At 38.7% G+C, this 26,159-nt stretch overlaps 1 protein-coding gene across 3 annotated transcripts in view; it reads right to left on the bottom strand.

Moving 5' to 3' along the window:
- Positions 1-26,159, bottom strand: part of LOC122557198 (multidrug resistance-associated protein 5-like) — a 188,352-nt gene that overhangs the window by 95,968 nt on the left and 66,225 nt on the right. For 2 of the 3 annotated variants that reach the window (XM_043704622.1, XM_043704624.1), the window contains exons 10-12: positions 23,244-23,351; positions 19,064-19,429; positions 3,495-3,566 (exon numbers count right to left, since the gene is read on the bottom strand). In XM_043704622.1, the coding sequence (XP_043560557.1) occupies positions 3,495-3,566; positions 19,064-19,429; positions 23,244-23,351 (546 nt within the window). The remainder of the gene's footprint in view (positions 1-3,494; positions 3,567-19,063; positions 19,430-23,243; positions 23,352-26,159) is intronic. The other variant, XM_043704623.1, reaches the window with a different exon arrangement.

Here is a 26,159-nt window from a genome sequence, read left to right as displayed (position 1 = left end):
GCGGTTGCAGGTGAAGGTGCCGTGTGTGGAGGTTGGGTTGATGGGGGGTGTGGACCTGACGAGGGAGTCACAGAGGGAGTGGTCTTTTCAGAACGCTGATAGGGAAGGAGAGGGAAATATATCCGTGGTGGTGGGGTCCGTTTGGAGGTGACGGAAATGACGGCGGATGATATGCTGTATATGGAGGTTGGTAGAGTGGCACAGACTAGACTTGTATCTGCTGGAGTTTAGTGGTGATTTGATTGAAACATATAAGTTCCTGAGGGGTCTTAACAAGGTACTTGTGGAGACAATGTTTCCTCTTATGGAAGAATTTAGAACAAGAGGTTACTGTTTAAAAGTAAAAGGTCACCCATTCAAAATAAGATAATTCTTTTCTTCACAAAGGATCGTGAGTCTTTGAGACTCTCTTCCTGAAAAGCTGGTTAAAGCCGAATCTTTGAATATTTTAAAGCCAAAATTGGATAATTCTTTGTAAGCATGTGGGTGAAAGATTATCAGGGGTAGGCAGGAATGTGGATTTGAGGTTACATCAGATCAGCCATGATCCTACTAAATGGTGGAGACAGTTCAAATTGCTTCTGCTTCTCATTCTATGCATCAGTACACCCAGAACCTAATGTAGCAGAAAATAAGGAAAGAAAACTGGCTCATCATGGCTGATCCTTTCAAAATCTATTATAATTATGTTACCTTGCATTCTATTCAACTCATTGATCTTTGGAGACATGATCACACAATTTCCATGTTCATTAATTGCTTTTTGTAAACATCAAATCTGTCATTATGTTCCAGAGATTAGTTGATCACCTTTGACTACATTTATCCCTATAAACTTTCAACCTTATTTCAAAATAGGTATTCACCTATCTTATTAATCTTACTTTAAACATCAAAGCAGACTATTAACTTAATGTGCAGTAATACTATATCTGCTGCGGGTTGGGGGTGGAAGACAAGATATTTTTGTAATCTCCAATGTTGCTTTAGGTTTCTAAATACTGTATGTATTTTCTCATGCTTTCAATCATTATATAAATTCATACTTCCCTTACATTTATCACATTATTAATCCATCTTCTCATTTTAATTATTTGATTCATTCTACCTGATTTTGCATTTTTTTCAATGAAACAATATTTTGTTTTGTTGGTTTCATTTTGTATTATAAAATACTAAATCCTGTAAACTGTGTTCTTCATACCAATCACAATATATTGAGTTTTTTTTTTGAAGGCAAGAATAAAACAGCATGCAGTTTTTCTGCTAGGTACCAAAAGCTGATATTGCATATTTCAAAATATCTTGTGTTTTATTTCAAATCAAGCTAGATTAACTTTGCAAAAGAAAATTAGATTAGATTAGATTAGATTACTTACAGTGTGGAAACAGGCCCTTCGGCCCAACAAGTCCACACCGACCCGCCGAAGCGCAACCCACCCATAGCCCTACATGTACCCCTTACCTAACACTACGGGCAATTTAGCATGGCCAATTCACCTAACCTGCACATCTTTGGACTGTGGGAGGAAACCGGAGCACCCAGAGGAAACCCACGCAGACATGGGGAGAACGTGCAAACTCCACACAGTCAGTCGTCTGAGGCGGGAATTGAACCCGGGTCTCTGGCGCTGTGAGGCAGCAGTGCTAACCACTGTGCCACCGTGCCGCCCATTAAGGGCACGGTGGCACAGTGGTTAGCTAAATATATTAAGCTAACTAAATTCTTATGTGTGCAATTTTCAAAGAACAAATTCCCGATAGAGTGGAAGGTTTTCAACGCAGAATTTAAACATCACTTAGTGAGTTTTGCAGAAGTTTAATGTTCAAGGATCAAAGCATGTGGATTGGAGGAAGTCTAATTTCCTTATCCAGGTCACTTTTTCATTGAGGTCAATTTTGAGGAATTATCAATTATTTTAATATTCCTTTTCTGTAAATTAAATCCCTCTTCAATGAGTTCAAAACTTCTTTTCACCTAATATCACAGGCCTGCAATATAAAACTCAATGAATTCAATCAAAATAACTTAAGAAAGAATAATGTAGGAAATGGAACACAAACAGAAACTACTGGCAAAACTAGGCAGGCCTGACAGCATCTGTGGCGAGAAAACAGCGTTAATGTTTTGAGTTCAGTGACCGTTGTTCAGAATGTAGTTTCTTCAAGTTTCTCCAGTAGTTTCTGTTTTTGTTTCAGATCTTCAGCAACCACAATTCTTTTTATATTAATACAGAAAATGGGTTGTGTTCAGTACACCACAAGTGAAATAACTGTTTCCAATATATCAGGAGAGAGTGATTTATTTGTCATATTCCAAGGCATCCCTTTCTGTTTACAATGCAGCAAATACGAGAAAGTCAAACTATTGGAAAGAGAAACAGAGTATCTTTTGATGTATCGGAATCATTACGTTTTCAAATAACTGCAAAACAACTTATTCCAAAGGTTGGATTTAATGTTGTCCAAATTGGAACTGAGAATCCAATTATTAATCATGTGATTTTAATGATAATAACAGTATCTGAAAGATGACAATATGTTCTCTACTGATCATACTGTAAATGAACATGTGACAGAAAGTTAGCTGTGAAATCATGTAACATTGATACTAATTACATTAAGTTAGCATGATGTAAAAACATTCCAGGAGTGGGGAAAAGTGATGTTGTGAAACTTGAAAGGGTTCAGAAAAGATTTACAAGGATGTTGCCAGGGTTGGAGGATTTGAGCTATAGGGAGAGGTTGAACAGGCTGGGGCTGTTTTCCCTGAAGCATCAGAGGCTGAGGGGTGACCTTATAGAAGTTTTAATTTAATAGATGAGGGGCATAGATAGGGTAAATAGAAAAGGTCTTTTTCCTGGGGTGGGGGAGTCCAGACTAGAGGGCATAGGTTGGGGGTGAGAGGGAAAAGATATAAAAAAGACCTAAAGGATAAACTTTTCACGCAGAGAGTGGTACGTGTATGGAATGACCTGCAACTCGAAGTGGTGGGAGGCTAGTACAATTGCAACATTTAAAAGGCACCTGGATGGGTATATGAATAGGAAGGGTTTGGAGGGATATGGGCCGGGTGCTGGCAGGTGGGACTGGGTGGGTTGGGATATCTGGTCGGCATGGACAAGTTGAACTGAAGGGTCTGTTTCATGCTGTACATCTCTATGAGTCTATGACCCTAAAAGTGTTACAAAATGCAAGCAATTCCTCCTATTAACTTGTTCTATTTGCTTCATCTTGCCGTATAACACTTCACTACTTCTTCAACGATTAAAGAGTCTTTCCATTTCTTAATATTATTCACAACATAATCTATTTTAAGTTTACATAAACCTTCTTCGTAAAAGTATGCCCCATAATGTACCTGTAATTTTTAATTGTAAAACACACCACTTACAAAGAACTTTTTAAAAAAATTCAGTGTAGCCAAAGTAAATATTTGAGGTTTGGACTAGAAAAAAAGTAAATTATATTAATCAAATATAACCAGTTCTTACCTGGCCCAAGACAGCTGATATCAGTGAGCTTTTTCCACTTCCCACACTGCCGCAAATTCCCACCAGTTTACCCTAGAAATTCAAAGATAGAAAACGGATTACAATTGACTACAATCTATTAAATTAAAACATATTCAGATTCTTAAGGTACTAACAGGAAAGGAAAGACAGAATTTTATATCTGACTACTGTAAGCAGTATCCAGTTTCCACCCACTCAATCTGTCTATAATTTGACATGGGACAGGTGACACTTCTGTTGGTCCATAAGCACTCCAATTGATGTCCAGAAGTAGTCCAGTTATGACAACTTACAGGCCTTTTCTAGACCAGCTTCAATATGAGGTAGCTGAGTGGAATTCAGGAATGGCGAGAAGCTCATCCCCAGTGTTTTCCCCCAATAGCCTTCCCAGAAAATCTCTTCACAGGACTGGTAGTAAGTTGTCTAGAATTTGGTTGCAGCTGATTTTTGTGCATCTGCCTGCATCTATGCAGATAAAAGTGGGAATAATGCATCTTGTTTCATATTTCAAGTCAACGATCTTTCAGCAGAACATGTTCTGAACAAAGGTCATAATCCTGAGATGCTAATTTTGTTTTTCTTTAAGGATGTTACCTGGTCTGCTGAGTTTTTCCACCTTTTCTCATCCTTATATCCTTTGGTATGAATGTTGCTCATCACCAAATACACACAACTTCTCACCATAAGCCAACTCTCTCACAATACTCTCATCCTAGGAATCAATCTAATTAACTTTGTTTTATCAACATATGTACAGGGAATTTGGAATAGGGATAGGCTATTTAGCACCCTGAACCTGCTCCACCATTTAATAAAAATATGAATATGTCTGATAGGATAGTAATTTACGTATTAAGACATCTCTGTACATCTGAGTTCTGCAATCTTGCTCCATTTAAATGAAATGCTGCTTTTCTATTCTTCAGCCAAGTGGGCTGGTTTATACTTTCCCATGTACCTCATGTGTCAAACCTTCGCCCATTCACTTAACACATCTATATTAATTTTCAGACTCCTTATGCCCTCTTCACAACTTACGTTCAGACCTATCTGTGTCACCAGCAAACCTAGCTACCTTATATTCAGTCCCTTTCTCCAAATGATTGATATAAATTGTAAATATTTAAGATCTGTATCACTGACCCCATGCTGTGTTTCTCATTAGGTTACTAGTCCTCTGTCGTCACGTGTAATGCCCCAGAACAGGGATTTAATTTTGTGTAGTTGATGTGACATCTTGTCAAGTGAATTCCAGGAATCTAACAATCTGTCCAATTCTGGGTAACCAGCACTCTTTAGGAAGAGTCTGAAGATATTATTGAGGCTGTAGAGAAGAATCACAAGAACGGATGAAGTGTTTCAGTTATACAGAAGATTGAAGTAGTCAGCAATGTTATCCACTGATAAAAGAAAATTCAGAGGAGGTTTCACGGAGGTATTCAAAATCTTGAAGAATTCTAAACAGAGTAGACAGCTTTCCCATTAGTGAAGGATTAAGAACCAGATGGCAAACATTTAAAGTAAATGACAAAGCAAACAAAGGTGAACTGAAGAAAAATATTTTCGCACAGAAATTGGTTAGGATCTGGAATGTACTGCGTAACAGTGTGATGAAGGATCATTTGAGGTATTTAAAAGGGTATTAGATGATTATCTGAAAAAGAAGAATGTGCAGGGTGACGGGAAAAAGGCAAAGACGTGGTACTAGGTGAATTACTCCTTCAGAGGGCCAGCACAGACAAAATGGTCTAAATGGTCTCCTGTGCTGTAACCTTCTGTGATTCTTTGCAGTTTCTTTGTGCTTCTTCACAGTTTACATTCTCGCCTAGCTTTGTATCACAAACAAAACTGGATACATTACTCTAGATTTCTTTGATTAAGTCATTAAATTCAATTGTGAATACTTTAGTTCCCAATATTGATCCCTGCAGTACTCCACTAATCAAAACTATCAACTTGAAAATAATCAATTCCTCATTCTCTGTGATAATTAATACTGTCTCTGTCTCTGAGGCTTTAATGTTTACTTTAACTACTCCTTTTATAAAACATACAGACATTTTGCATTTTTGGCTAATTTTACTTTCATAATGATTTTTCCCCTCCTAACAACTGTTTGGTCACCTTTTCCTGGTTTCTAAAAGTCTGTTACTTCTGTGGTTTACTACTCTTCTTTGCAACATTATAAATTTCATTTTTGAATCTAAAACTAACCTTGAATATGCTTCTGTGACACAAATGAATCTTTCTCACAAGCTTTTTGTTTTTTTTAATGGAATATATTTTGTAGAATGTTTTGAATCATTAATGTAATGCGTCCCAACGTTTATTTACCATCATTTTCTTCAACCTAATCAACCTTATCTGGTTCTCCTTGATATTTCCGTAATTAGCCTGAAGATACATATTTTGGGGTTGAGTATATCATGCTCAAAATTGAAATGGAATTAAATTGTAATATGATCACTTTTCCTAGTGGATCTTTCATAATATAACTCCAGTAAACAAAACTAGATCTAAAGAGATTTGTCCCTCTTTCAGTGCCTGTGGGTGGACTGTAAAGTCCAGTCTCATATTTCTATAATGGTGATTATATCAAATCCATTTATCTTTATTCATGCCATTAGTCTGCCTATCTTGTTATGAAAGCATCGTGCATTCAGATACTTTTCAATATTACTTTTTATTTCTATTATTTGCATAGAACCTATTCTCAGAGGCATCATAATTGCTAAACTCTGTGCTTCTCCTGTCCTAATCTGGCCACATTTCTTCAAATAGTTACAGGACTCTGTTCCCTCAAATTGTTTGTTAACTTTTAAAATCTCACTTACTTGATCCTGCTGTTCCCCTTTCAGCTATAATCTCCATTCACAGCTCTGTTTGACATGGTTTAAATGAAAAACAAAACAAATCCCTTTTTCCTCAGTACTTACGACAGTGTCCCAAGAACTAAAAAAAAACTTTCTTTAAATACCACTCTTTGAAACTCTAATGTGTTTGGCCTTTTGCCAATTGGCACACGGCTCAGGTAATAGTCCAGAGATTAGTTTCCTTTGAGATGCCTTTATTTCCTTCATATTTGTAGGAGTTTCATGTTCATATCCAGCTATAAAGAGATGTCTTTAACACTGGCACTGGTCAAGCAATATAATCTTTACAACCCTTACTGTTGCTGCAGAGATCTCCATCTTTCTTCTAGTGATTATATCCTCCAATATGACCCCTTTTGTTTTCACTCTCTTCACTTGAATAGCATTCTCTACCATGGTGCCATGCTCAGTTTCTCATGCAGCCATTCTTCTCATACACTGTATTTGCCTGTGATGTATCTGTTGATCTAAAAGTTAAGGACGAAAGCTCCTCTATAATTTTACCCCGAATCCCAATACCTGCCGAACTGGCATTCATACCTCCGTGACCCTGACCAATAACCAACTGTAAAATACTACTTAAGTAAAAAAATGCAACAAAATGTCCAGCTGATTCTCCTCATTCTCAATGTCCCACAATGTCTGCAGCTCAACCCCAGCTCTAAAGCTGAGCTGAACTTCCTTGATCTGCAAAAGCTCACTGCAGACATAGCTGTCCAGGATTGCAATGTTCTTCATAAACACAGCATGTTTCAGTTTTGTCACACTGTTTGCCCTGCAGTACTTACTGCTCCTTAGTAATTTACATACTTATTTGTTGATTAATTATTTATTTAGCAAAGGCACATTACAGTTCCTCTCCCTCTGTACCAAATTCTCATTATGTCCTTCTACAGAAAACTTTGTAATTCAGATGCTGTGCAGTAAAAGATAACATCTCACACAGGTGTTAAAGGTGAATGAATTCTCACAATGCATGTTATGCCCACAATATCAACAAGTTCTCACAATGTTCAATGAATCTCAGCCCCCATCAATCAATGAGCAACACTCAATGGGTTGTCCAAAACCAATGTCATCTACAAAATTCCATGCAAGGACTGCCACAAACACTACATAGGACAAACAAGAAGAAAGTTAGCCACCAGGATACACGAACACCAGCTAGCCACAAAAAGACACGACCCTCTCACCCTCGTAGCACTACACACGGATGAAAAAAACCCACCAGTTCGACTGGGACAACACATCTATCCTGGGACAGGCTAAGCAAAGGCATGCCAGAGAATTCCTAGAGGCCTGGCACTCCTACCACAACGCCATAAACAAACACATAGATCTAGATACCATCTATCAACCCCTCAGAAAACGAACAGGAAATGACATCACCACAAACCCCAGGAACCCCATCCAGGACAAACATATAAATAGAAAGCAGGAGACAACAGCTTCGCTTCACTTGGAGGGCGCCACTGATGATGTTACCTAGCCAGGTAATGAAAAGTCTGGAAATCAAATCTACAGCTCAGCGAGCAAATCTACACCCTAAACCTCAACCTGAGCTACAAACCTTCACAAACCTTGCTCAAACAAGAACGCTATCAAGACTCATCAGCAATCTGATCTAGAGTGCTTGTCTTTCACCAGGGCCATAGCTTCAGATCTCATTACAGTCTTCTTCCAAACATGGGAAAAAAAGAGCTGAATTTCAGAGATGAGGTGGGAGTGACTGCCCTTGATATCAAGCCAGCATTTGATTGAGTGTGGCATCAAGAGGCCCTCACAAAATTGAAGTCAATGGGAATAAAAGGGTACTCTACCAGTTGGAGTCATACTAGCACAAATGTAGATGGTTGTCATTTTTGAATATCTGCACCAGAACACTGTTGCATGTGTTTACTCAAGGTTTGTATCCTAAGGTCTACCGCTTTAAGTCGCTTCATCAACAATGTTTCTTCCATCATAACATCAGAAGTGAGGATGTCCACTGACAATTGCTATGTTCAGTAAAAACCATTTGCATTTTCTCAGATACTGAAGCAGTTTATGTCCCCATGCAGAAAGATCTTGATAATATTCATCTTGGACTGAGAAGTGGCGAGTAACATTTACACTTTCAAGTACCAAACAATAACATCCAATTAGAAAGAAATAAATAAATCTCTCTTGAAATTAAATGATATTACCATTGTTGCAGTCACATCGCCAATATTCTAGGGATTCCTATAGACTGAACTGGTTAACCCAAGTAAGTACAATGGATTCAAGAACAGACTTAAAAATCACACAACACAACACCAGGTTATAGTCCAACAGATTTATTTGGGAGTACTAGCTTTTGGAGCGCTGCTCCTTCATCAGGTGGCTGCGGACAGGACCTTAAAACACAGAATTTATAGCAAAAGATTACAGCGTCGTGCAACTGCAATGATATACAGAACAACTTTGATTATCCGAACAAGATGGACAGGGAGTATTTTGTTTGGATAACGGGTTGTTATCGAATGGTTTGGATAAGTGATCAGGATTACCGTGGCAGCGGCAATAGCAGGAACAAGGTTGCCGTGGCGACCCTGTTTCTGCTCCCACCGCCAGCCCAGACTGCCTGCTCTTGCTTTGCTTTTATTTCAATTTAATACGTTTTTTATCGGATCTTGAGATGTTGATCAGATAATCCGAAATTCGGAAAATTGCTGTTCAGTAACCGAGGTTGTTCTGTATTAAACAAACCTAGATTGCTGTTAATTCTATCATCCTTTAGAATGGTTTGCAGGTTTTAGTTCATTAATATATAAATCCCAGAACTTCTTTTAAGTCACATTCTTGAGATAACTTCATGTTTTATTAAAAAAAAGTGACATCTCAGCTCAGACAATGCATTAAAGGTGTGAGGTTAGAGTCTGTCTGTATCCCAATCTTGAGTCAGACTGGTTTTACTTCCAAAGTAAGAATTTATAAAACATTACATGGATTGATTGCCTGCAGATTGTGCGTGTTTTGAGCAAAATAGAGTGTGCCAGCAAATACAATTCTGCAAAATGCAAATTCACCCCATAGACTTATATGTGTGTGTGTGAATGCATGTGTGTGTGAGAGAGAGTGAGATAGAGAGAAAGAGAGCATGTGAGTGTGTGCGTATGAGTGTGCCTGAGAGAGCGTGTGATGGAGTATAAGCCCATGAGAAGGTGTGTGTGTGTGGTCACCTGTGGTAATGACATGAACCCAAGGTCTCGGTTGAGGCCATCCTCATGGGTACCGAACTTGGCTATCAGCTTCTGCTTGGCCACTCTGAGTTATTGTGTGTCTGCCTTGGAGAATGGTCACCCGAAAATTGAGGCCGAATGTCCCTGACCACTGAAGCACAATCCTTCAAGGCGAACTTCGAGATACGCAACAATGCAGAGTGGCCAAGCAGAGGCCGATAACTGAGTTTGGTACCCATGAGGATGGCCTCAACCAGAACCTTGGGTTCATGTCACTCACTCACTCGCGCACACACACACTCTCACGGGGTTATACTCCATCACACTCACATACACACACACACATTCTACCAAACATGCATGCACACACACAAACACACACTCTCTCATGCACACTCACACACACATTCTCACATGCACACACTCACATGCTTTCTCTCTCATGCGCGCACACACACACACACACACACACACACACACACACACACACACACACACAACACACCTCTGGGGTGAATTTATATTTGCAGAATTATATTTGCAGATATACGCTATTTTGCTAAAAAAGCACGCAAACTGCAGACAGTGAATACAGGCAGTCAATCCATGCAATATTTTATAAATTCTTACTTTGAAAATACAACCAGTCTGACTCAAGTTTGGGATACAGACAGACTCTAACCTCACACCTTTAATGCATTGTCTGAGCTGTCACTTTTTTTATAAAGCCTTAGGTTATCTCGAGAATGTGACTTAAAAGAAGCTCTGGGATTTACATATTAATGAACCAAAACCTGCAACCCATTATAAAAGATGAAAGACTTAAAAATTTCAATATATTGTCTCAATTGCATGACACTGTAATCTTTTGCTATAAGTTCTGTGTCTTATGATCCTGCTCCATAGCTAGCTGAAGGAACAGTGCATTGAAAGTTAGTGCTTCCAAATTAACTGTTGGACTACACCTGGTGTTGTGTGATATTTAACTTTGTCCACCCCAGTCCAACACCAGCACTTCCACTTCAAGAACAGAGCAGAGGCTAGACATTTTGTAGTGTGTAACTTCACTCCTAACTCATCAAAACATGTCCACCATCTACAAGGCACAAGTCAAGAGCATGAAATTGTCCATTTATTTGAATGAATGCAACTTTAACAACACTCAAGAAACCCAACACCATCCAAGTCAAAATCAGCCGATTTGATTGCCAGCCCATCCTTCTTAAAACATCCCTGCAACACCAATGTGTTTGCCATTTACAACAAGCAATGCAATAATTCACCAATGCTCTTTCAACAGAATCGTCCATATCCATGTCCTCCAACATCTAAAACAACAGGGCAGCACCAAAACCTGCACCTTTGCTTCCAAGTCACACACTGTCCTTACTATATTATCATTCCTTCTATGTTATTGGATCAAAATGCTGGAATTCCCTTCCAATGACACTATCAACATCACATGGACCATGACAATTCAAGACAATGGCTCACACCTCTACTCCTCAAGGGCAATCAGTGGTGGACATTAAATCCAGATTCACAAACGATGCACACACTCCAGGAATGCCTGGACAGTAAGCATTCACCCATGTGAACGTTTGGTTTGTCACACACACTATTTATGGAGTGGTAACTCTTATGGTTTTTGTATTTCACCTCGTTGATATGGGATGCCATGTTGACAGAGGCATTTGCATGCTGTCGATGTGCCCTGCACTACTGGTTATTAATTTTGATATCCTAGTAAAACTATATGTCTCTTCATCCTGCTCTTGCTTCATTAGGGAGAAGTGGAAGGAGTCCTATCACCTTGCCAAAATGTTTTTGTGAACTTCAGATTGTAAGATATTCACCATATCTCTCATGTCTTTTGCAACCAGAAATGTAAATGTTCAAACATTCACATCAACCAGGAGTACCATGTTCTCTCCGAGTACAGGCTAAAGGAGACTGAATAGCTTTGGGACAACCTGCTTGAATCTCAGAGACTGTGGCTGTGGTGGAGGCAAGCAGCAACACCAGGGTCAGACGTTCTGCAAAGCTTTCTGCCCCAAGAAAATCTATGGAAGAGTTGCAACTGCACACAAATTAATGAAAGATAATTCAAGAACAGACATTGCATGACTAGGAGGACATCAACAGTTGTCATCTCCTGAAGGAAGATCTGTAGCTGCACGGTTTTGGAGGCAGCACACTCCTGCGGTACTGAAGTTGATTGAGTTTCTTCATTACCAGCTCCTTTCAAAGTGCAACTGGGGACTTGTGTGGCACTTCAATTTCCTCCTGCAATGTTGTTGGTTCATATGAATGTAAGATTATTGATCATGGATGACCTATCATCTGTATGCTCCCCCTTTCTCACAGAGCTTCCCCGTTCTCCTTTCTACCACAACTACATCGGTTTGTCACCTTGTAGAACAAAAGGTACTGCAAGATCTGTACCCGTTGCTGGGTCCAGTTCTCTGATCTCCTCCCTAACTATAATCAACTGCCTCAACACACCTCGAACAACAAACCAATGCTTCCAACAACGCTGCCTAAGCACATGGAAGTTAAAGTACATCTTCTGCAACTACTTGCATTCTTTGAACAGCTCTAGTTAAGTGGTCATTTAAATTGCCTTAGATCAGGACCCATCTAACATTTCTGTACTGGCTTTCTTTCGAGTGATCATACATGTGTGGACCACATAAATTCAGTGTTCCAGCAAACTGGACGACACATCTGCAGAATCCTCCTTTAGCATTTAGTGTCACGCTGACTGTGCAGGAAACTGCCCATCATGATCCACACATGGGTAATGTGGCAAGAAGGCCTTCAGAACACAGCTACAGATGGCATGACAGAAACAAATTAAAGTGCATAGTGTTCTTGGACAAGGACCAGAAATGAGCTCCATGAATGATTATTTACTTAAATAATGATTGCAGCTTAGATCAATTTAAAAAACTGAACTTATTTCAAGGCAACACATGATTAGAGGTAATGTAATTCAGATATCTAAATATTGAAAGGAATGAATCTCTTGATTAATTAAGTAGGAATGAAAAGATGACTGCGATTCAGGCTAATTACTCTCATTAATGACAGACCTCCCCTCCCACCGACTGCAGAAATTCCACTGCTTCTTTGGAAATCACTAATCAAGTGAACAAGCACCACATTTCTAAACAATGACAACCTTTCATTCATAATTTGCAAGAGTGCCTAAAAACGCACACATAAATAGCATCTTTGATATTCATTATTGATTTTACATATTAGGGAAGGAATCCATCAATTTATTTTACAGTGGAATGTCTGTATTCTTGCCTTGCTTACAGTTTAGTGATCATCATTTCAAATGCAGTTATAATGTGCAATTAGTTGCAATTAACATCCATGTCTACATCCTAAATTAATACAAATGGTTTGAGTTTAATAACCTATATCCACGGTTACAAGTTTCAGAGAGGACCAGTGTTGCAGAATTCCATCATAATGAATACTTTTGATTCATCCAATTATATAAGGATAAAGACAAGAAGTTAGTTTCCCTCAGTGCTGTGCAACTTTGGAACTCTGCCTCAGAAAGTGGAAGAGTTGGGGTTATTCAATAGTATTAAGACAGAGGTGGATAGATTCTTAATCGGTGAGGGAATCAAAAATTATCGGGGATAGATAGGATTGTGGAATTCAAAGCACAAACAGATCAGTCAAAATGTTATTGACTGGTGGAACAGGCTTGTTAGGCAGAAGAACCTACTCTTGCTCCTCGTTTGTATGTTTGTGCTGTATGGTCATAAATGAATTATAGCTCTTTTGTGAATTGCAAGCTATTAAATCTATTAAATTATAGCCATCACAACTGTTTCAGAATCTCTTAAGTAAATTGAACATCAGAGTGAGCTGATTTAGAACCTTCAATAGTTAAGCTAGGTCAATTTACCTCCATAATTAAAAAAAAGTATCAATAAGTGGATGAGTTGGACAGAAGGGTCTGTATCCATGATGTACATCTCTATAACTCTCTGACTAAGAGCCTGAAATAGTCCATGCGTTCGGATTAGTATGAAAAGCCTGATAGTACCACTTCTACACCATTGCTACAAATTTGGGTTTGCTGGAGATATCTTCTCATACTGTTATGTCAAATAATCTCATAACTAAATCCCACATTCATTAAATGCTGAGTTGGCTGACACTGCCTTATATCTATTTGTATGATAGCAGAGTTCAAGGGATGAAACAATGTTACTTATCATGTATTTTCAATCTCCAATTCTGACTGCAGCCACTTAATTAAACCATTATAATTTGCTTTAGTATAATCCAAAAGAATCAACAAATAATTTTTTTCTGTAACAGTCTTGGACTAAACAAATTTTCAACTACCATTCCATACCCTAACTTGCTGAAGGAAAGCTTGTAGTGGCATCTTTCTGTTTAAAATCGTATTCAATGCAAGTGCTATTGTACCTTTTATTTTACTGAATGCACAATCTGAGAGGATGGCACAGGCAAGACAGCCACCAAGAACAGGGACTATCTATCATACTAGCTATGATGAAAAGTACACCCAAAATGTTGTAACCTGTCTTCTTTTTTAACAATACTGAGTGACCTGTTTTCCATTTTTATTTTAGAATTCAAACATTTTCATTTACTTTTTATCTTATTAACGAACAACAAACTCGGTACATCTTCACTTTGAGCCTTGGCTTACAAAGACAAAATAAAAATTTAGGACAGAAATAAATCAATATTTAGTTAAGGCCAGTTGTGTTATGCACTATTTGAACTAAAAATTTCAGAATTCAATATTCAACAATCTTACTCAATAACCATTAATTAATAATACTCATCATGTATTAAATCCCACACCTGGATTTAAAATTACAATATCCCCCAATGCACTCTGAGCAATGCCATAGGAGATTTTAATCAAAAACACATTAATATCGAGTAAAGGTCCATCAACCTCCTGACATCATATCCAAATGTGACAATGTTTTGTGAACAATTTTTAATTTTTCCCAAAAACAACAATCGAAAGCAGTCGTTTAATGAGGTTCTCTTCGCTTGCAGCCTGAAGGTCTTTCCAAACGTTGATGTTTTTCATAAAACAATAATTCAACTCTGACCAATCATTGTGTTAAAAGGACCAGAACTCCACAATAGCAGAAGAATAATAAATCTTAGTGCTGCAAGGTAATAGTGGGCAGAATCTTCCAGCCATGGCTGAACTGGGGACAAAGGTCAGGGGGGAGGGTGGAATTTAAGTCCATGGGAGGCCAAACTTCAAATTCCGAACTGCAGTTTAATTTTTGATGTTGTATTGGAAGAAAGATTCAGGCAAGTAGACCCACCCAATGCTGACAGTCAAGAAGCTTTTTGCATTTATTAGGATGTCATGATTAATCATTAAAACCCAAGTTGCTGGCATTATGTTTAGATCCACAATTTTGATAGTAATATATAACACAGAGTCATATAACACAGAAACAAACCCTTTGGTACAACCAGTCCATGATGAACCTTATTCCAAACTAAACTAGTCCCACCTGCCTGCTCCAGGCCTATATCCTTCCAAACCTTTCCGATTCATATATCCATCCAAATGTCTTTTAAACATTGTAATTGTACCCACATCTAACACATCTTCAGGATGCTCATTCCACACACAATCCACTGTCTGTGTAAAAGATTTGCCTCTTATGTCTTTTTTAAATCTCTCTCACCTTAAAAATGTACCCTCGTCTTGAAATTCACCACCTCGGTGAAAAAAACAACTGCCATTAACTCTTTCTATACCTCTCATTATTTTATAAACTTTTGTCAAATTGTCTCTCAACCTCCTATACTCCAGTGAAAACAGCCCCAAACCTCTCCAGCCTTTCTTCATAACTCAAACTTTCCATACCCAGCAACATCCTGGTAAATCTCTTCTGAACCCTCTCCTGCTTGATATCATCTTAGGGGCGGCATGGTGGCACAATGGTTAGCACTATTGCCTCACAGTGCCAGAGACCTGGGTTCAATTCCCGACTCAGGCGACTGACTGTCTGGAGTTTGCACATTCTCCCCGTGTCTGCATGGGTTTCCTCCGGGTGCTCCGGTTTCCTCCCACAGTCCAAAGATGTGCAGGTTAGGTGAATTGGCCATGCTAAATTGCCCGTAGTGTTAGGTAAAGGGGTAAGTGTAGGGGAATGGGTGGGTTGCGCTTCGGCAGGTCGGTGTGGACTTGTTGGACCGAAGGGCCTGTTTCCACACTGTAAGTAATCTAATCTAATCTAATCTTTCTTATAACTGGGTGACCAGAACTGGACACAGTATTCCAGAAAATGCCTCATCAAAGTCCTCTAATCAGTGAGAAAATCATGCCTTCAGAAACTCAAGTTTATATGTGAGGTATTCACATGGTGCGGTATGCTTCTTGGATAGGCTAATAAATAAACGGTGCTTCTTGAGACTATCTTCTTGTATATTTCATGTCAGTATATTACTCAAGACTACTGATTTCTTGCACATGGCTTATGAGGGAGAGGAGGATGAGTCTTGTTTCTGTAGATGGGCCTCACCATGGCGGGGTTGATGTAATGCAGGATTTCACCAAAGATATGAACAGATTGATGTGTCCAAAGGTTGGGAACGCATGGGAAGATTTCTGGAACAAGCTACCGATATCCCACCTGCAATTTCTTCACATGCGGAAACTCTCATTCAAAAGTTTGGACAAGGTGAACCCAGTAGCTGTACTGGTTTTGACATGCCCAAATAGGAAAAGATGAATGGAGGCTCAGGGACAGGAACAACAGGATTTGAATCTCAGGAGACTGTAGCTATGGATAAAGGGGTAAACCAGGGTCAGATGCACTGCCAAGCAGTATGCCACAAGGAAGTCTGTAGAAGGGTTGCAACTACCTGTAAAGAAATGAAGAATAATTCTGGATGAGAAATCGCATGTATAGGGGCACATCAATAACTGTCATCCAGGTTCAGTTCCACTTCCTGCAGGAAGATCTGTAGCTGCACAGATTTGAAGGCAGTATATCCTTGTGGCACTGTAGATCACAGCAGATTGAACTTAATTACAGGCTTCTTTCAAAGTGCAATTGGGGACTTCTGTGGCATCTCCCAATAATCCATTAGTGCATCAGAGAGTTAACCGATGTTCTTTTCAGAAAACCACGCAAGCTTGCGTAATTCACCATAGACTCAACTTGCCAAATTGTCAAAAATGTGGGATATGTTCCTATTTCCTTGCCTTCAAGTCCAAGGAACAATCAACTGCATACATATGGTGATCAGAACTCCCAGGCATCATCATAAAATTCCTGACTAGGGAATATCCATCTTGTGGTGTGATTATAGGAGACGTTTTTTGCAGGTTTGCACCCGGTATCCAGGAAGCTGTCAATTCCATAAAACTCTCAGGCATCACAAATGTTCGTCCCTCTGCATTATATCTAGGACTGGCTTATGTGTGTCAAGGAGAAATCTCAGAAGGCTTGGCTGATCAGCAAGCTTTGGAACTACCAACTAACAAAGATCATCATTAAGAAGACAATTGGTGTCCTGAAGACAGGTTTCCATTTTCTGGATTGCTCAGGTGGCACACTTCTGCATTCCCTATGCTATGTCTTAATGTTTGTGATTGTCTGTTGCATCTACCACATCTTAGTTGCATGACAGAGGGAGCATGGTCAAGGGCAAGGTGGATAAAATACATGCTTCCTCAGACAAGAAGTGGAGAACGAAGGAGATGCTGAGGAATGCAACAATGATGGTACAGTGGAAGAAGCCTATTGTATGGCATGCTAGACAGGCCAGTGAGAACATAATAGTGGCTAAATTTGAGGCCCTTTGAATTTTCAAGAATATATCAAGGCACCAAAAGACCAAATAAAGTGGAACAGGAGTAAGCCATGTGGCCCCTTGAGTTTACTTGCCATTTAATAAGATCATGACTGATCCAACACTAATCATGTCCACTTTCCTGCCCTTTCTCCATCACCTTTGATTCTCCTACTGATCAACAACCCATCACAGTCTTAAATATACCCAAGGACACTGGCCCCCACTTCTCTTTGTGGCAAGGAGTTCCAAAGACTCACAACCCTTTAGAGAGAGGTTCCTACTCATCTCAGTCTTAAAATGATGCCCCTTTATTCTGCGACTATGTCCTCTTGTCCAGATTCTCCCATAAGGGAAAACATCCTCTCAGCATTTACCCTGTCGAGCCCCTCAAGAATCCTATATGTATCAATGAGATCACCTCTCATACTTCTAAACTTCAGTGAGTACTCCCAATCTGTTTAGCCTTTGCTCTGAAGAAATCCCTTAATATCCAGAATCATTCTAGTGACGCTTCTCTGAACTGCTTTCAGTGAATGATTGGAGTGTAAGAGAAGGGAATCAAAATAAGGGGATCAAAAATGCTTACAGTACTTCAGATGTGGTCTATTTTGCACCTTGTACATTTGCAGTAAGACTTCCCTTCTCTTACACTCCACTCCACTTGAAATAAGGGCCAACATTCCATTAGCCTTCCCGATTACCTACGGCACTCTGGGCTATAAGCATACAGTGGCTGAGAGGTGTTCCTGCACTCAGTGGAATGTTTAATTTCTAGCTTATTGTTTTGAACTAATAGAGAAGATTTCCGCCTTATGCCAATGATGTCGTGCTCTGATTCTGGGTCACAGCACCAAGGGAGAGTTATACAGAAAAACATAGGGGCTATGCATACATTTCAGTATGTAAGGGAAGTTCAGCTATTAAAAAAAAATGACAGAGCAATACTTAATCACTCCCAAATTCTCATAGGCAGCTAAATGTACCTCCAAGATCCTGTTCCTCTGAAATGGCAGCAAAGATTGGCAGTGTCTAAATGCTCTGGGCACAAATCCACATCTCTGGTCCCAATTAGTCATTCTCTTCACGCATGCATGAGTGGAGAACTCCATGATCTCGTAAGCAAACGTGCCTCGTGCCCATGCAGAAGTGACTCCCAGATTCATGTCAGATGATTGACTTGGACTGCATAACAGAATATTCCACCCCGTATTTCTTTCCTTATTGCAGAGCATATGACATAATTTTCAATGACCAACACCAAGGAAGATTTGCTAATAGTTGACAGGTATTCAGGAGTTGCAGTGATTCAATAAATTTAGTAATACTAACATTCCCATCACATTGGCATAGTGGACTCTGGACTAGATATTTTTTGTGCATTAAAGCACATTATTGAAAGATTACTGACAGCATTATAATTAGCATTCAGCCATTCTGTACCTGACCAGATTTAAAACAATTCTCCCAACCCCATTGATGGGTTTCCGGATAATAAGCACATCGTAAAAATATTTCTAACAAAGGTATATTTCTGCTTGGAAATAAAGTCTGTATTCAACAAAAATAATCTAATTAAAGACTTAAACAGGAATCCAAATGCACAGCATCTTGAAAACATTATGAAGTATACCTGTTCCACAGTTAGGTTGATGTTGTGCAAGACACTCTGGAGCTTGGGCTTTGGAGATGATAAATTTACGTGTATGTTGTCACGGTCTAATTGCATTTTAGTGCCAAGTAATAGATGATCATTTTGTTCGGGAAGTGAGCTCTCTGGGTCACCTTCAACATACACATTCTTCCTTTTCTTGGTCAGTTCTTTTTCCTTCCTTTTTTTAATCTTCTTTATTTCATCCTTGTTTAATTTTGATTGCCACTCTAAGGAACAGGTACTGCTCTTTTCCCATGCCAAGCTAGCGTTCTGAAACTCTATGGCACTATGTGGACTATCGGGCTCTTTCCTTACAACTTCTAGTTCTTCCATTAAAAGCAAATGCTAAAGAGATGAGGAGACAAATTGTGATCAACATAGTGGACAATGTTCCTAAAATATTGTAAAATACCAGGTCAAGTATTTGAGAAACATGAAAAAATTCAAAGTGGGAGGGAATTATTTGCTTCTGATATTCACTTTCAAAAAAGGAAGGTGGCATTTTTTTTATGTCAAAGTACTATACAATGGCAGTTGATGTAATTTCATTGTTGATTGGCCTTAATGAATGAAAAGTGAAAAAATAATTTCATGGGGTCTCTTTAAAATCAGCTGCTCACATCTCTCCCAACAAAAAGAATATTTCAATTAGAACATTTTGCACATTCATTCATAGATTTTTACTTAATGATTCTTCCAAACTTTTGCTTCTTAAAGATTTTATACTATTAACATTCTAAATTTTACATTAATTTTATGTAGATTATTATTAATGAGAAAAAAAATGTGAAGTTGATGTAAATAAAAATTGGGAGAAACATAAGTTGAGCTGCAGAATTGTTGTTTCTCTTCTTAATACAGTGATAAAATTTATTCCTAATAGTATACAATTCAAAAGTTGTTGCATTATGTTAATCAGGCCGGGCTTACACTTCAGTGTAGTTTTATGGTCTCCACTCTGCATAAAACACTGGGGAAAATGAAGATATGATTTACAAAGATGACACTAAAACTGATAAACTTCAGCTATCAAAGTTTAAACAATTGAGCTATTTTTCTTTAGAAGAGAGCAGCATGGATCTTGCACCTGCTCCTGGGATTGCAGGCTTATTTAAAGATTTATTGTAGTTTTTTTACAGTTATTATAATCATTATAGTTTACTAATATAAGATTTTTTTTTCCATTTTACTTTATTAACATTCAAAAGGCTCTACAGTGAATGGCTAAGTTTTTTAAAAAATTTAATTTCAAAATAAAAAAAAGTCTATTTGTGTATTAGAAGGTTTTTGCTTACAGTGCAAAGAACCAAACTTTTTTTTAATTAAGGAGTTGTGTTTTCGTTCTTGAGAATCCTAGACATGGACAGCTGTGGAGAAGATTTTGTTTCTTCTTTGAGGAAGATATTGAATAAAAAAGACTTAGAGGTGGTCTGAAAGAAGTTGTCCAAAATTGTTAATGTGTTCGTCAGGGTAGATGTGAAATGGATGTTTCCACTCATGGGAGACGAGAAGTTGAAGCTTTTCATCTTCCACCCAATATAACCAGTAAGCTCCCACCCCAATTAAACTCTCTTCTACCCTTTTCCGTCAGGCAGAAGATACAAAAATTTGAAAACATGTACCAACAGATTCCAGAGCAGCTTCTTCTCTGCTGTTATCAGATTTATGAACAGACCTCTCATATATTAGAGGTGATCTTTCTCTGCATCTTCTCTATAGCTGTAACATGATATTCTGCATTCTGTTTTTACCCTGCTGTACCCATGTAAGTTATGATTTTCCTGGATAGCACACAAAATAAAACTTTTCACTGTAACACTGTGACAGTAATAAATCAAATCAAATAAAATGTCTGTTTCTTGTGTCCTAGTTTGATGAATGCATGATGAAAGGTTTCAACTTCTACTAATTTTTTTAATTATGGGAGAATTAAAAACTAGGGACCGTAATTCCAATAAGGAAATAATTGAGAAATTTCTTTGCTCAGAGATTCTTTGAAATGTGAAATTCTTTTCCCTAAGAAATAATTGAAACAAATAGGAAGACATGCTGAAAAAACTGAGATCACAGAGACGGAACGGTGTGAGATTTGTATGGTGTAAAAACATCAGCAAACTAGTTCAACCAACTGGCCTTTGCAGAACTTTCTACGTAATTTTACACTAAACATATAAAGTTACGAGCTATACATGTACGAGCATTCAATACTATATTGAGAGCATATCAGACAATTTTATACAAAGGTTCATTGATTGTTAAATTACATAACATGGTATACATTTAAAGGATAAAACTAAGTATCAGTTCATAGAAAATACAACTTGCCTATCAAAATTGAATTCAAGTTTGTTAGAGAAAATTACTCCTGTAACATTCTACTCAGAAATCTCAAATAGAATGAATCTACAAATTAGAGCATGCATAACTGACAAGAATGACCAATAATTAACAAACTACAGTAGTAGGGTTCTCTCATTATAACATTTATAATTAGAGTATTACTACTGTTTAGTAAACAAAACACCCGATCCATTCTAACTTCTTGCAAAAAATGAATTCTGACTGCTTGCAATTTTCCTCCTTGGAAAAAGAAGTCAAACTTGTTAAATTTCAAACTGATGTATGCTTGATGCAAACTTCCACACTCATATAGAATTCTTCAAAGTGGTTACCAAAGTAATGCTGGCAGTCCTTCCTACTTAGATTCACGTTTAAACATCAACAGTTGATCTGAGCATCCCATATGAATGGCATGACATTATACTTCAGCACCTAAACCAATGAATGCCTTATACCTAACACCTGTCCTGTTCAACAGACGTGACTTACAAGCAACAGATGTTGCTGCAAAAACAATAGCTCACCCACATGCATTAATGTTTGAAAAAAACACCAATTACTTGCATGCTTGAATAGTTTCAGGAGAACTTCCATAGTCTACTATAAGAAAGGAACCTGCGTGAAAATCGGAATTAGTGGATAATTGGGGTTCCATTATATGACATTTCGCTGAAAAATGAACCAGGCATAAAGCTGAAAAATTATTAGTCTTATTATTAAAATAGGATTTTAATGTTATTTTTCCATACATTCAATTGTTTTCTATAGAATAGAATCCCTAATGTGTGGAAACAGGCCATTCAGCACAAGTCCTCACCGACTCGCCAAACAGCATCCCACCCAATCTTGTCCCCTACCCAAGTGGGCAACTGAACCCAGATCGTAGCACTGCTTAGACAAGAATATGGTCAAGTGATACTCTTCCTGTCTTTCCTAGTCACTATAATCCTCTATTCCATTCTTTCTTACATGGTTTGAGCCCCATATGTTGGGAGCGTGTTCAGAGGAGGTTCACGAGAATGGCACCAGGAATGAAAACCCTAAAATCCGAGGAACATTTGAGGACTCTGGGTTTATACTCAACAGAGTTTAGAAGGATGATGGGGAATCTAATTGAAACATACAGAATACTGAATGGCCTGGACAGTGTAGATGTTGGGAAGATGTTTCCATTGGCAGGAGAGACTAGGACCGAGGGCATAGCCTTAGAGTAAAGGGAAGACCTTTTAGAACGAAGATGAGGAGAACTTTCTTTGGCCAGAGAGTGGTGTATCTATAGAAATCATTGCCATAGGAGGCTGTGGAGGCCAGGTCATTGAGTATATTTAAGACTAAGATTGATAGGTTCTTGAGTATCAAGGGTTACAGGGAGAAAGTGGGAGAATGGAGGTGAGAAACTAATCAGCCATGATTAAATGGTGGAGTAGACTTGAAGGACTGAATAGCCAAATTTCTGCTCCTATGTCTTATGGGTTACCGAGTGCACTCTTAAGATAGATACTATCAAATTCTACATCTCCCCCCTCCTCCATCACTTTTGGACAAAGTAGTTTTGATTTCTCGGTGACTTTCACACAATTAAATGCCTTTTTAATTGTATATGCATGTTATAGCATGCAAGCAAAAATGTACTAAAACAGACAGGGTTTTTTTGATCTACCTACATCTATGAGTTAACAATGTAGTAAAATGTTTGAGGCAAGCATCCATAATAAAGAAACATAATTCTTTCAGCTTTATACTCGCTTAAATATTTCAGAAATCATATATACATATTTGCATGATGAACTGATTTTACACTGTAATACTAAAGCTGTACCTTAAATCTGCCCACAGCAATGGATGCCTCAGACAATGCTTTTACAGATATGGGTGTGATCTTTAGGGCAAAGGTCATTGCATTAAAAACTGCAACAACGGTAAATGCCTGCAGAGATTAAAGAAAACAGTATCACAATTAGTAGTAAAATTGAAAATGGTGGAAACCTGTATTGAGATTGTCAATTAGCAAATGAAAGAGTGAATAAGTTAGACATTTCAGACAGAACAGTTCGTTAGAATGAGCTTAGATCAAAGGATTCTTTTCAAGATTCATTTTTAGATCCAAATTAACTCATGGCACATATGTCAAACATCTGGTCAATACTCAATCCACAAAATGGAGAAAATGTTTATAATGACTGTTGTGATGATGGTCTGGCAAAAATGGGTGTTGTTAAAGGGTCAGGATGTTGCTCCACCCAGCACAAGGTGACAGGTAAAGCATTAGGGTCTGTGAATCTCCAGTCACATCAAGTCATTGCAGAGCAATATTGAGAGAGTATATATTATATATTGTGCATAATATACAATAGTACATAATATTCAAATATACATTGAATAATGGTGGTACATTTATTTCAATTTTGGATACAATTTGAGTATTGTGCTATTGGCAGCTATCAGATAAGACCATAAGACATGGGAGAGGAAGTAAGGCCATTCGGCCCATTAAGTCCACTCTGCCATTTAATCATGTCTGATGGGTATTTCAACTCCACTTACCCGCACTCTCCCCATAGCTATTAAATTCTTGATCTCGCATGGAATTATCAATCTCTGCCTTGAAGACATTTAACGTCCCGGCCTCCAATGCTCTCCGTGGCAATGAATTCCACAGGCCCACCACTCTCTGGCTGAAGAAATGTATCCTCATTTCAGTTCTAAATTGAGCCTGTTTAATTCTAAGGCTGTGCCCACGGGTCCTAGTCTCTCCGCCTAATGGAAACAAATTCCCAGCGTCCACCCTTTCTAAGCCACGCCTTATCTTCTAAGTTTCTATTAGATCTCCCCTCAACTTTCTAAACTCTAATGAATACAATCCCAGGATCCTCAGCCATTAAATCATATAGTAGGCCTATTCCAGGTATCATCCGTGTGAACCTCCGCTGGACACGCTCCAGTGCTAGTATGTCCTTCCTGAGGTGTGGGGCCCAAAATTGGACACAGTATTCTAAATGGGGCCTAATTAGATCTTTATAAAGTCTCAGAAGCACATTGCTGCTTTTATATTCCAACCCTCTTGAGATAAATGACAACATTATATTTGCTTTCTTAACCACGCATTCAACCTGCAAGTCAACCTTTAGAGAATCCAGGACGAGCACTCCCAGATTCCTTTGTACTTTAGCTTTATGAATTTTCTCACTGTTTAGAAAATAGTCCATGCCTGTATTCCTTTTTTCGAAAGTGCAAGACCTCACATTTGCTCATGTTGAATTTCATTAGCCACTTCCTGGACCACTCTCCTAAACTGTCTAAATCTTTCTGCAAGGAGAAAGTGAGGACTGCAGATACTGGAGATCAGAGCTGAAAGTGTGTTGATGGAAAAGCGCAGCAGGTCAGGCAGCATCCAAGGAGCAGGAGAATCGACGTTTCGGGCATGAGCCCTTCTTCAGAAATGAGCCATTCCTGAAGAAGAGCTCATGCCTGAAACGTCGATTTTCCTGCTCCTTGGATGCTGCCTGACCTGCTGCGCTTTTCTAGCAACACATTTAAATCTTTCTGCAGCCTCCCCACCTCCTCAGTACTACCTGCCTGTCTGCCTAACTTCATATCATCGGCAAGCTTCACCAGAATGCCCCCAGTCCCTTCATCCAGATCATTAATATGTAAAGTGATCAGCTGTGACCCCAACACTGAGCCCTGTGGGTCACCACTTGTCACTAGCTGCCATTCTGAATAAGAACCTTTATTCCCAACTTCTGTCAGACAGCCAATCCTCAATCCATGTCAGTAGCTCACCTTGCACACCATGGGCCCTCACCTTACTCAGCAGCCTCCCATGAGGCACCTTATCAAAAGATAGATAACATCCACTAGGTTTCCCTGGTCTAACCTACTTGTTACCTCTTCAAAGAATTCTAACAGGTTTGTCAGGCACGACCTCCCCTTACTAAATCCATGCTGACTTGTTCTAATCTGACCCTAAGCTTCCAAGAACTTAGAAATCTCATCCTTAACAATGGATTCTAGAATTTATCCTACAATCGAGGTTAGGCTAATCAACCTATAATTTTCCATCTTTTGTCTTGATCCTTTCTTGAACATGGGGGTTACAACAGCGATTTTCCAATCAACTGGGACTTCCCCTGACTCCAGTGATTTTTGAAAAATCACAACCAACGCATCTGCTATTTCCTCAGCCACATCCCTCAGAACTCGTGGATGTAGCCCAATGGGGCCAGGAGGTTTATCAATTTTTAGACATTTTCATCTTTTTTGCACTCTTTTGTAATGGCTACCATACTCAACTCTGTCCCCAACTCTCCTTAATTGTTGGGATATTACTCATGTCTTCCAATGCGAAGACTGACACAAAGTATTTATTAAGTTCTTCAGCTATTTCCTTATCTCCCTTCACTAACTTTCCTGCATCAATTTGCCCAATTTCTACTTTTGCCTCTCGCTTGTTTCTTATGTATTGAAAGGAACTTTTTCTATAATTCCTAATATTACTGGCTAGCTTACCTTCATATTTGATCCTTTCCTTTCTTATTTCTTTCGGATTCCTGAAGGGCTTATGCCCGAAACGTCGATTCTCCTGCTCCTTGGATGCTGCCTGACCTGCTGCGCTTTTCCAGCAACACATTTTCAGCTCTGATCTCCAGCATCTGCAGTCCTCACTTTCTCCTTTCTTATTTCTCTCTTTGTTATCCTCTGCTTGTTTTTGTAGTCTTCCCAATCTTCTGATTTC

This window comes from Chiloscyllium plagiosum, chromosome 15 (assembly GCF_004010195.1).
Source record: "Chiloscyllium plagiosum isolate BGI_BamShark_2017 chromosome 15, ASM401019v2, whole genome shotgun sequence".
In the NCBI taxonomy this organism is placed as follows: domain Eukaryota; kingdom Metazoa; phylum Chordata; class Chondrichthyes; order Orectolobiformes; family Hemiscylliidae; genus Chiloscyllium; species Chiloscyllium plagiosum.
The sequence above is the reverse complement of the archived record's forward strand: the minus strand, read 5'-3'. Positions and strand labels throughout refer to the sequence as shown.